We start from the raw sequence: 12,352 nt of genomic DNA on the forward strand, positions 1-12,352 counted from the left end.
TGACTTCGTCAACCATTTTGAAAAGAAGATTGACGATATCCGATCCTCGTTTGCTAAGTCAAACGACACCGCTGGTCCTGCTCACACTGCCCTACCCTGTGCTTTGACCTCTTTCTCCCCTCTCTCTCCAGATGAAATCTCGCGTCTTGTGACGGCCGGCCGCCCAACAACCTGCCCCCTTGACCCTATCCCCTCCTCTCTTCTCCAGACCATTTCCGGAGACCTTCTCCCCTTCCTCACCTCGCTCATCAACTCATCCTTGACCGCTGGCTATGTCCCTTCCGTCTTCAAGAGAGCGAGAGTTGCACCCCTTCTGAAAAAACCTACACTCGATCCCTCCGATGTCAACAACTACAGACCAGTATCCCTTCTTTCTTTTCTCTCCAAAACTCTTGAACGTGCCGTCCTTGGCCAGCTCTCCTGCTATCTCTCTCAGAATGACCTTCTTGATCCTAATCAGTCAGGTTTCAAGACTGGGCATTCAACTGAGACTGCTCTTCTCTGTGTCACGGAGGCTCTCCGCACTGCTAAAGCTAACTCTCTCTCCTCTGCTCTCATCCTTCTAGACCTATCTGCTGCCTTTGATACTGTGAACCATCAGATCCTCCTCTCCACCCTCTCCGAGTTGGGCATCTCCGGCGCGGCCCACGCTTGGATTGCGTCCTACCTGACAGGTCGCTCCTACCAGGTGGCGTGGCGAGAATCTGTCTCCGCACCATGCGCTCTCACCACTGGTGTCCCCCAGGGCTCTGTTCTAGGCCCTCTCCTATTCTCGCTATACACCAAGTCACTTGGCTCTGTCATATCCTCACATGGTCTCTCCTATCATTGCTATGCAGACGACACACAATTAATCTTCTCCTTTCCCCCTTCTGATAACCAAGCGGCGAATCGCATCTCTGCATGTCTGTCAGACATATCGGTGTGGATGACGGATCACCACCTCAAGCTGAACCTCGGCAAGACGGAGCTGCTCTTCCTCCCGGGGAAGGACTGCCCGTTCCATGATCTCGCCATCACGGTTGACAACTCCCTTGTGTCCTCCTCCCAGAGTGCTAAGAACCTTGGCGTGATCCTGGACAACACCCTGTCGTTCTCCACTAACATCAAGGCGGTGACCCGATCCTGTAGGTTCATGCTCTACAACATTCGCAGAGTACGACCCTGCCTCACACAGGAAGCGGCGCAGGTCCTAATCCAGGCACTTGTCATCTCCCGTCTGGATTACTGCAACTCGCTGTTGGCTGGGCTCCCTGCCTGTGCCATTAAACCCCTACAACTCATCCAGAACGCCGCAGCCCGTCTGGTGTTCAACCTTCCCAAATTCTCTCACGTCACCCCGCTCCTCCGCTCTCTCCACTGGCTTCCAGTTGAAGCTCGCATCCGCTACAAGACCATGGTGATTGCCTACAGAGCTGTGAAGGGAACGGCACCTCCATACCTTCAGGCTCTGATCAGGCCCTACACCCAAACAAGGGCACTGCGTTCATCCACCTCTGGACTGCTGGCCCCCCTACCTCTGAGGAAGCACAGTTCCCGCTCAGCCCAGTCAAAACTGTTCGCTGCTCTGGCACCCCAATGGTGGAACAAGCTCCCTCACGACGCCAGGACAGCGGAGTCAATCACCACCTTCCGGAGACACCTGAAACCCCACCTCTTTAAGGAATACCTAGGATAGGATAAAGTAATCCTTCTAACCCCCCCCCCCCCCCCCCTTAAAAGATTTAGATGCACTATTGTAAAGTGGTTGTTCCACTGGATATCATAAGGTGAATGCACCAATTTGTAAGTCGCTCTGGATAAGAGCGTCTGCTAAATGACTTAAATGTAAATGTAAATGTAATGAAATAAGATACAAGTTACAGTGGCTTGCGAAACTATTTACCCCCCTTTGGCATTTTTCCTATTTTGTTGCCTTACAACCTGGAATTAAAATACATTTTGGGGGGGTTTGTATCACTTGATTTACACAACATGCCTACCACTTTGAAGATGCATTTTTATGTATTTATTGTGAAACAAACAAGAAAAAAGGCAACAAAAAAAACCCGGAAAAATTGAGCGTGCATAACTATTCACCCTCCCAAAGTCAATACTTTGTAGAGCCACCATTTGTAGCAATTACAGCTGCAAGTCTCTTGGGGTATGTCTCTATAAGCTTGGCACATCTAGCCCCTGGGATTTTTTGCCCATTCTTCAAGGCAAAACTGCTCCAGCTCCTTCAAGTTGGATGGGTTCCGCTGGTGTACAGCAATCTTTAAGTCATACCACAGATTCTCAAGTGGATTGAGGTCTGGGCTTTGACTAGGTCATTCCAAGACATTTAAATGTTTCCCCTTAAACCACTCAAGTGTTGCTTTAGCAGTAAGGTCATTGTCCCAGTCTCAACTCTGGAAGACTGAAACAGGTTTCCCTCAAGAATTACCCTGTATTTATTCACCATCCATCATTCTTTCAATTCTAACCAGTTTCCCAGTCCCTGCCGATGAAAAACATCTCCACAGCATGATGCTGCCACCACCATGCTTCACTGTGGGGATGGTATTCTCGGGGTGATGGGGTGTTGGGTTTGCGCCAGACATATCGTTTTTCTTGATGGCCAAAAGTTCAATTTTAGTCTCATCTGACCAGAGTACCTTCTTCCATATGTTTGGGTAGTCTTCCACATGCCTTTTGGCTAACACCAAACGTATTTGCTTATTTTTTTTTTTTAAGCAATGGCTTTTTTCTGGCCACTCTTCTGTAAAGCCCAGCACTGTGGAGTGTACGGCTTATAAAGTCCACCTGTGTGCAATCTAATTATGTGACTTCTGAAGGTAATTGGTTGCACCAGATCTTATTTAGGGGCTTCATAGCAAAGGGGGTGAATACATATACACGCACCACTTTTCAGTTTTGTTTTTTTAATAATTTGAAATAATTTTTCTTCACCAATTTGGACTATTTTGTGTATGTCCATTACATGAAATCCAAATATAAATCCATTTAAATTACAGGTTGTAATGCAACAAAATAGGAAAAATGCCAATGGGGGGATGAATACTTTGCAAGGCACTGTATCATGAGACTGAGTACCAAACGTTTACGTATTAAACCCCTGGTTACCGTGACATCATCCAGAGGAATGAATGGAATTCAACAGTAGTTCAGTTCAATGTTTACGTATTAAACCCCTGGTTACCATGACGTCCTCCAGAGGACTGAATGGAATTCAACAGTAGTTCAGTTAAATGTTTATGTATTAACCCCTGGTTACCATGACTTCCTCCAGAAGAATGAATGGTATTCAACAGTAGTTCAGTTCAATGTTTCCAAGGACAGAATTACATGTATTTAACAGAATTACATGTATATAACAGAATTACATGTATTTAACAGAATTACACGTATTTAAGTATTTTGAGGGGAAAGTAACATTAGTACTTTTCTAAAAAAACAACAACTATACTTTAAACATTTTAATATTTTTAGAATTATTTTTATGTTATAAGCTTACATAATATAAATTTGAAAATATTAAGCATTAAGGTTTATAATAGAATAAACATGTTTTAATTAATATTAACATTAATAAATCAATTTCCACAGCTTCCTAAATATGTTTTTACAAGATAGAGGCCACTGTGTTCTACTACCCAGGTCTGGTGTTGGAGATCATTCCACACTCTGTGGATCTCCTGAGTGTATTTTCTGATGTTTAATCAGAGAACTTGAATGAGAGTATCTCTTCTCACACTGATCACAGCTATAAGGCTTTTCTCCAGTGTGTGTTCTCTGGTGTACTGCCAGGTTGCTTGAGGTAGAACAACTCGTCCCGCAGTCAGAGCAGTGGTAAGGTTTCTCTCCAGTGTGGGTTCTCTTGTGTGATATCAGGTTACTTGAGGTAGTACATCTCTTCCCACAGTCTGAGCAGCGGTAAGGCTTTTCACCAGTGTGTGTTCTCTGATGTACTATCAGTATGTCTAATAAGGCAAAACTCTTCCCACATTCAGAGCAGTGGTGAGGCTTCTCTCCTGTGTGTGTTCTCTGGTGAGATTTTAAATGTGATGATCTAACAAAACCCTTCCCACAGTCAGAGCAGTGGTAAGGTTTCTCTCCTGTGTGTATTCTCTGGTGTACAATCAGGTGACTTGGCTGAGTAAAACTCTTCCCACATTGATCACAGCTATAAGGCTTCTCTCCTGTATGTGTTCTCTGGTGTGTTATCAGATAGCTTGAGGTAGTAAAGCTCATTCCACAGTTCGAGCAGCGATAAGGCTTCTCTCCAGTGTGTACTCTCTTGTGTACAGTCAGGTTTGATGACTGAGTGAATCGCTTCCCGCATTGATCACAGCCATAAGGCCTCTCTCCTGTATGTGTTCTCTGGTGTATAATCAGTTCACTTGAGGAGGTTAAGCTTTTCCCACAATCTGAGCAGTGGTAAGGCTTCTCTCCAGTGTGTGTTCGCTGGTGAAGCTTTAAACGCTGTGATGTTGAAAAGGTCCTCTCGCAGTCAGAGCAGTGGTAAGGCTTCTCTCCTGTGTGTGTCAACTGGTGTTTTGTCAGGTTCCCTAGTTGAGAAAATCTCTTCAAACAGTCAGTGCAGCTATAAGGTTTCTCTCCTGTATGGATTCTGTGGTGTATTTTAAGTTCTGTTGAAGAGGTGAAATTCTTCCCACAGTCAGAGCAGCGGTGAGGTTTCATCCCTGTGGATCTCCGCTGGGGTTTCTTGCGGTGTTCTGATCTGGAGAGACTCTTCTCTGCCTCGTCAGCATCATGAGGTTGTTGAGGCTCCCCAGAGGATCCGCGATAGTCCCGTCTCTCTCCTGTGTGAACAACAAAGACAGACAGTCAATGTAGTGAACGTTTAAATGCTTTTACAAACTTTTTGGTTTTCCTTAGGCACTGATCCAGACATCTTTAGGTCACCAATATTATTATTATTATTATTATAGTAAAGTAGATGATGTTACTCTGACAATAAGTTACTACAGTTGCTGAAACCTTCAGCAGTGATCCAGACGACTTTAGGTCACAATATCATTATTGGTATTATTTTATTATCAGCTAAACCACAGCAAATAAAACCAGAGGAAATAAAACCACAGCAAATAAAACCAGAGGAAATAAAACCAGAGGAAATATGGATCAATTAGTCAATAATACAGGATCAGACCTTCTGAACTTTGACCAGTCAAATCTGTAGAACGCCCCTTTAAAAGTCAAATCATATTTAAAAGGGGCGATCCAGGAAGGGTCCATCCATTTAACCTTTCTGGTGCAGGCGTTCCGCTAGCAACCCACCTCGACAACATCCGGTGAAATTGCAGAGCGCCAAATTCAAAATACAGAAATAAACATTCATAAAAAATACAAGTGTTATACATCGGTTTAAAGATTAACTTCTTGTTAATCCAGCCGCTTTGTCAGATTTCAAAAAGGCTTTACGGCGAAAGCATACCATGCGATTATCTGAGGACAGCGCCCCGCTTACAAAAGCATACAAACATTTTACAACCAATTAAAGGAATTACAAAAGTCAGAAAATAGCGATAAATTAATCACTTACCTTTGAAGATCTTCATATGGTTGCAGTCACAAGAGTCCCAGCTACACAATAAATGTTTGTTTTGTTCGATAAAGTCCCTCTTTATGTCCCGGTCAAACCATGCAGACGAATACATCCTAATAGTACCGGTAAAGTTCGTTGAAACATGTCAAACGATGTTTATAATTAATCCTCAGGTTGTCAATTGTCTAAATAATCAATAATATTTCAACCGGATAATAGAGTATTCAATAAAAAGGAAAAAGAATGAAGGGCGCGCACTCGGTAACGCGCGCAAACCAGCTCTGCATGATTCTACAGTCCACTGACAGGAAGGTCTCATTCTTCTTCATTTTTTCAGAAAACAAGCCTGAAACAATGTCTAAAGACTGTTGACATCTAGTGGAAGCCATAGGAACTGCAATCTGGGTCCTAACCCATTAGATACTCTATAGGCATTCAATTGAAAATATCCACATCAAAAAATCACACTTCCTGGATGGATTTTCCTCAGGTTTTCACCTGCCATATCAGTTCTGTTATACTCACAGACATTATTTTAACAGTTTTGGAAACTTTAGAGTGTTTTCTATCCAAATCTACCAATTATATGCATATCCTAGCTTCTGGACCTGAGTAACAGGCAGTTTACTTTGGGCATGCTTCTCATCCAGATGTCAAAATACTGCCCCCAAGCCATAAGAAGTTAATCTGTAGAATTTGTGATATTTGTATTTATTATGGATCCCCATTAGTTCCTGCCAAGGCAGCAGCTACTCTTCCTGGGGTTTATTCCGGAACCCCATTAGTTCCTGCCAAGGCAGCAGCTACTCTTCCTGGGGTCCAGTAAAATTAAGGGAGTTAATACATTTGAAAAACATTACAATACATTCATAACAGATTTCACAACACATTATTAGGTGTGTGCCCTCAGGCCTCTACACTAGTGTGTATAGTGCGTATGTTATGGTGTGTTTGTATACATGTCTATATTTGCGTTGCTTCACAGTCCCTGCTATTCCATAAGGTGTATTTTTTTATCTGTTTTGAAAAGAAATCTAATTCTACTGCTGCATCAGTTACTTGATGTGGAATAGAGTTCCATGTAGTCATGGCTCTATGTAGTACTGTGCACCTCCCATAGTCTGTTCTGGACTTGGGGACTGTGAAGAGACCTCTGGTGGCGTATGCATGGGTGTCTGAGCTGTATGCTAGTAGTTTAAACAGACCTCTGGTGGGCATGTCTTGTGGGGTATGCATGGGTGTCTGAGCTGTATGCTAGTAGTTTAAACAGACGGCTCGGTACATTCAACATGTCAATACCTCTCATAAATATAAGCAGTGATGAAGTCAATCTCTCCTCCACTTTGAGCCAGGAGAGATTAACATGCATATTATTAATGTTAGTTCTCTATGTACATCCAAGGGCCAGCCGTGCTGCCCTGTTCTGAGCCAAATGCAATTTTCCTTTTTTGTGGCACCAGACGACTGAACAAAACTAGGGTCTGTAGGACCTGCCTTGTTGATAGTGTTGTTAAGGCAGAGTAAGGCTTTATTATGGACAGACCTCCCCATCTTAGCTACTATTGTATCAACATGTTTTGACCATGACAGTTTACAATCCAGGGTTACTGCAAGCAGTTTAGTCTCCTCAACTTGCTCAATTTTAAGAGGTTTAGGGTTTAGTGAATGATTTGTCCCAAATACAATGCTTTTAGTTTTTGAAATATTTAGGACTAAGTTATTTTGTGTATAGTGTTGAGTCAGCCGCATAAATGGTCACACTGGCATTATAACTGAAATGTCATTAGTAAAGAGTGAAAAAAGGTAAGGGGCCTAGACAGCTGCCCTGGAGAACTCCTGATTCTACCTGGATTTTATTGGAGAGGCTTCCATTAAAGAACACCCTCTGTGTTCTGTTAGATAGGTTTGAATCGTACTACACCGGCTCCGACGCTCGTCTGATGTGGCAGGGCTTGCAAACTATTACAGACTACAAAGGGAAGCACAGCCGAGAGCTGCCCAGTGACACGAGCCTACCAGACGAGCTAAACTACTTCTATGCTTGCTTCGAGGCAAGTAATACTGAAACATGATTGAGTGCATCAGCTGTTCCGGATGACTGTGTGATCACGCTCTCCGCAGCCAATGTGAGTAAGACCTTTAAACAGGTCAACATTCACAAGACTGATTACCAGGACATGTACTCCGAGCATGCGCTGACCAATTGTCAAGTGTCTTCACTGACATTTTCAACATGTCCCTGACTGAGTCTGTAATACCAACATGTTTCAAGCAGACCACCATAGTCCTTGTGCCCAAGAACACTAAGGTAACCTGCCTAAATGACCACAGGCCCGTAGTACTCACGTCTGTAGCTGTGAAGTGCTTTGAAAGGCTGGTAATGGCTCACATCAACACCATTATCCCAGAAACCCTAGACCCACTCCAATTTGCATACCGCCCCAACAGATCCACAGATGATGCAATCTCTACTGCACTCCACACTGCCCTTTCCCACCTGGACAAAAGGAATACCTATGTGAGAATGCTATTCATTTACAGCTCAGCGTTCAACACCATAGGGTCCACAAAGCTCATCACTAAGCTAAGGACCCTGGGACTAAACACTTCCCTCTGCAACTGGATACTAGACTTCCTGACAGGCTGCCCCCAGGTGGTGAGGGTAGGTAACAACACATCTGCCACGCTGATCCTCAACACGGGGCCCCCCAGGGGTGCGTGCTCAGTCCCCTCCTGTACTCCCTGTTCACGCATGACTGCACGGCTAGGCACGACTCCAACACCATCATTAAGGTTGCCGATGACACAACAGTGGTAGGCCTGATCACCGACAACGATGAGACAGCCTATAGGGAGGAGGTCAGAGACCTGGCCGTGTGGTGCCAGGATAACAACCTCTCCCTCAACGTGATCAAGACAAAGGAGATTATTGTGGACTACAGGAAAAAGAGGACTGAGCACGCCCCCATTCTCATCGACGGGGCTGTAGTGGAGCAGGTTGAGAGCTTCAAGTTCCTTGGTGTCCACATCACCAACAAACTATCGTGAAAAGGGCACGACAAAACCTATTCCCCCTCAGGAGACTGAAAAGATTTGGCATGGGTCCTCAGATCCTCAAAAGGTTCTACAGCTGCACCATCGAGAGCATCCTGACTGGTTGCATCACCGCCTGGTATGGCAACTGCTCGGCCACCGACCGCAAGGCACTACAAATGGCTACCAAGACTGTGTGAATTGCCCCCCCCCCCCCCCCCCTCTTCTACTCTGCTGCTACTCTCTGTTTATTACCTATGCATAGTCACTGTAACTCTACCTACATGTACATATTACCTCGATGAACCGGTGCCCCCGCACATTGACTCTGTACCGGTACCCCCTGTATATAGCCTCCACATTGACTCTGTACCATAACACCCTGTATATAGCCTCCACATTGACTCTGTACCGGTACCCCCTGTATATAGCCTCCACATTGACTCTGTACCGGTAGCCCCTGTATATAGCCTCCACATTGACTCTGTACCGTAATACCCTTTATATAGTCTCCACATTGACTCTGTACTGTAATACCATGTATATAGCCTCCACATTGACTCTGTACCGTAATACCCTGTATATAGCCTCCACATTGACTCTGTACCGTAACACCCTGTATATAGCCTCCACATTGACTCTGTACCGTAATACCCTGTATATAGCCTCCACATTGACTCTGTACCGGTACCCCCTGTATATAGCCTCCACATTGACTCTGTACCATAACACCCTGTATATAGCCTCCACATTGACTCTGTACCGGTACCCCCTGTATATAGCCTCCACATTGACTCTGTACCGGTATCCCCTGTATATAGCCTCCACATTGACTCTGTACCGGTGCCCCCCCTGCATATAGCCTCTACATTGACTCTGTACCGGTACCCCCTGTATATAGTCTGGACATTGACTCTGTACCGGTACCCCCTGTATATAGTCTGGACATTGACTCTGTACCAGTACCCCCTGTATATAGCCTCCACATTGACTCTGTACCGGTACCCCCTGTATATAGCCTCCACATTGACTCTGTACCGGTACCCCCTGTATATAGCCTCCACATTGACTCTGTAGCCTTCCCTGTAGCTCAGTTGGTAGAGCATGGTGTTTGCAACGCCAGGGTTGTGGGTTCGATTCCCACGGGGGGCCAGCACAGAAAAAAAAAAAAAAATGTATGAAATTGTATGAAATGTATGCATTCACTACTGTAAGTCGCTCTGGATAAGAGCGTCTGCTAAATGACTAAAATGTAAATGTAAATGTACCCCCTGTATATAGCCTCCACATTGACTCTGTACCGGTACCCCCTGTCTATAGCCTCCACATTGACTCTGTACCGGTAGCCCCTGTATATAGCCTCCACATTGACTCTGTACCGTAATACCCTGTATATAGTCTCCACATTGACTCTGTACTGTAATACCATGTATATAGCCTCCACATTGACTCTGTACCGTAACACCCTGTATATAGCCTCCACATTGACTCTGTACCGTAACACCCTGTATATAGCCTCCACATTGACTCTGTACCGTAATACCCTGTATATAGCCTCCACATTGACTCTGTACCGGTACCCCCTGTATATAGCCTCCACATTGACTCTGTACCGGTACCCCCTGTATATAGCCTCCACATTGACTCTGTACCGGTGCCCCCCCTGCATATAGCCTCTACATTGACTCTGTACCGGTACCCCCTATATATAGTCTGGACATTGACTCTGTACCGGTACCCCCTGTATATAGTCTGGACATTGACTCTGTACCAGTACCCCCTGTATATAGCCTCCACATTGACTCTGTACCGGTACCCCCTGTATATAGCCTCCACATTGACTCTGTACCGGTACCCCCTGTATATAGCCTCCACATTGACTCTGTACCGGTACCCCCTGTATATAGCCTCCACATTGACTCTGTACCGTAATACCCTGTATAGAGTCTCCACATTGACTCTGTACCAGTACCTCCTGTATATAGCCTCCACATTGACTCTATACCGGTACCCCCTGTCTATAGCCTCCACATTGACTCTGTACCGGTAGCCCCTGTATATAGCCTCCATATTGACTCTGTACCGGTAGCCCCTGTATATAGCCTCCACATTGACTCTGTACCGTAATACCCTGTATATAGTCTCCACATTGACTCTGTACTGTAATACCATGTATATAGCCTCCACATTGACTCTGTACCGTAATACCCTGTATATAGCCTCCACATTGACTCTGTACCGTAATACCCTGTATATAGCCTCCACATTGACTCTATACCGGTACCCCCTGTCTATAGCCTCCACATTGACTCTGTACCGGTAGCCCCTGTATATAGCCTCCACATTGACTCTGTACCGGTAGCCCCTGTATATAGCCTCCACATTGACTCTGTACTGTAATACCATGTATATAGCCTCCACATTGACTCTGTACCGGTTTTATGGGGTTTTATGTACTGAACTGGTTGTTCAGTAGAGCACCGTTTCCTGTTCTATTAGGGGGGTTTTATGTACTGAACTGGTTGTTCAGTAGAGCACCGTTTCCTGTTCTATTAGGGGGTTTTTATGTACTGAACTGGTTGTTCAGTAGAGCACCGTTTCCTGTTCCATTAGGGGGTTTTTATGTACTGAACTGGTTGTTCAGTAGAGCACCGTTTCCTGTTCTATTAGGGGGGTTTTATGTACTGAACTGGTTGTTCAGTAGAGCACCGTTTCCTGTTCCATTAGGGGGGTTTTATGTACTGAACTGGTTGTTCAGTAGAGCACGGTTTCCTGTTCTATTAGGGGGGGTTTTATGTACTGAACTGGTTGTTCAGTAGAGCACGGTTTCCTGTTCTATTAGGGGGGGTTTTATGTACTGAACTGGTTGTTCAGTAGAGCACCGTTTCCTGTTCTATTAGGGGGGTTTTATGTACTGAACTGGTTGTTCAGTAGAGCACCGTTTCCTGTTCTATTAGGGGGTTTTTATGTACTGAACTGGTTGTTCAGTAGAGCACCGTTTCCTGTTCTATTAGGGGGTTTTTATGTACTGAACTGGTTGTTCAGTAGAGCACCGTTTCCTGTTCTATTAGGGGGGTTTTATGTACTGAACTGGTTGTTCAGTAGAGCACCGTTTCCTGTTCCATTAGGGGGGTTTTATGTACTGAACTGGTTGTTCAGTAGAGCACGGTTTCCTGTTCTATTAGGGGGGGTTTTATGTACTGAACTGGTTGTTCAGTAGAGCACGGTTTCCTGTTCTATTAGGGGGGGTTTTATGTACTGAACTGGTTGTTCAGTAGAGCACCGTTTCCTGTTCTATTAGGGGGTTTTTATGTACTGAACTGGTTGTTCAGTAGAGCACCGTTTCCTGTTCTATTAGTTTTTTTTTAATGTTCAGTAGAGCACCGTTTCCTGTTATGTACTGAACACAGTCCTGATGGGAGGCTGAAGACATAAAATCAGCACTCTGTTTGGTTGTAATAAGAAGAGCTGGTCTGAAGGCTCTGGGGAGTAGAGGGAGTAGAGATGGAGAGGTTGGAACTGGGGGTTGATGGTGTGGACAGGCTGGGACCTCCAAAGCAGAGAGAGATGGGCCTGGAGCTGGGGCCCGGGGTCTGGGGTACCTCAGGCCTCTGGGGAGTGGAGGGAGAGGAGAGGGACGGACTGGGACCTCCAGAGCAGAGAGAGATGGGCCTGGAGCTGGGGCATCTCAGGCCTCTGGGGAGTGGAGGGGGACAGGCTGGGACCTCCAGAGCAGAGAGAGATGGGCCTGGAGCTGGGACCTCCAGA

General features: G+C 45.3%; 1 protein-coding gene across 1 annotated transcript in view; it reads right to left on the minus strand.

Annotated features, from left to right (window-relative positions):
* Nucleotides 1-12,352, minus strand: part of LOC106593538 (uncharacterized) — a 35,676-nt gene that overhangs the window by 21,766 nt on the left and 1,558 nt on the right. Inside the window, exon 2 of the mRNA XM_014184878.3 lies at nt 3,657-4,805. Coding sequence (XP_014040353.2) covers nt 3,657-4,805 — 1,149 coding nt within the window. The remainder of the gene's footprint in view (nt 1-3,656; nt 4,806-12,352) is intronic.

Source organism: Salmo salar, chromosome 12 (assembly GCF_965601325.2).
Source record: "Salmo salar chromosome 12, fSalSal1, whole genome shotgun sequence".
In the NCBI taxonomy this organism is placed as follows: domain Eukaryota; kingdom Metazoa; phylum Chordata; class Actinopteri; order Salmoniformes; family Salmonidae; genus Salmo; species Salmo salar.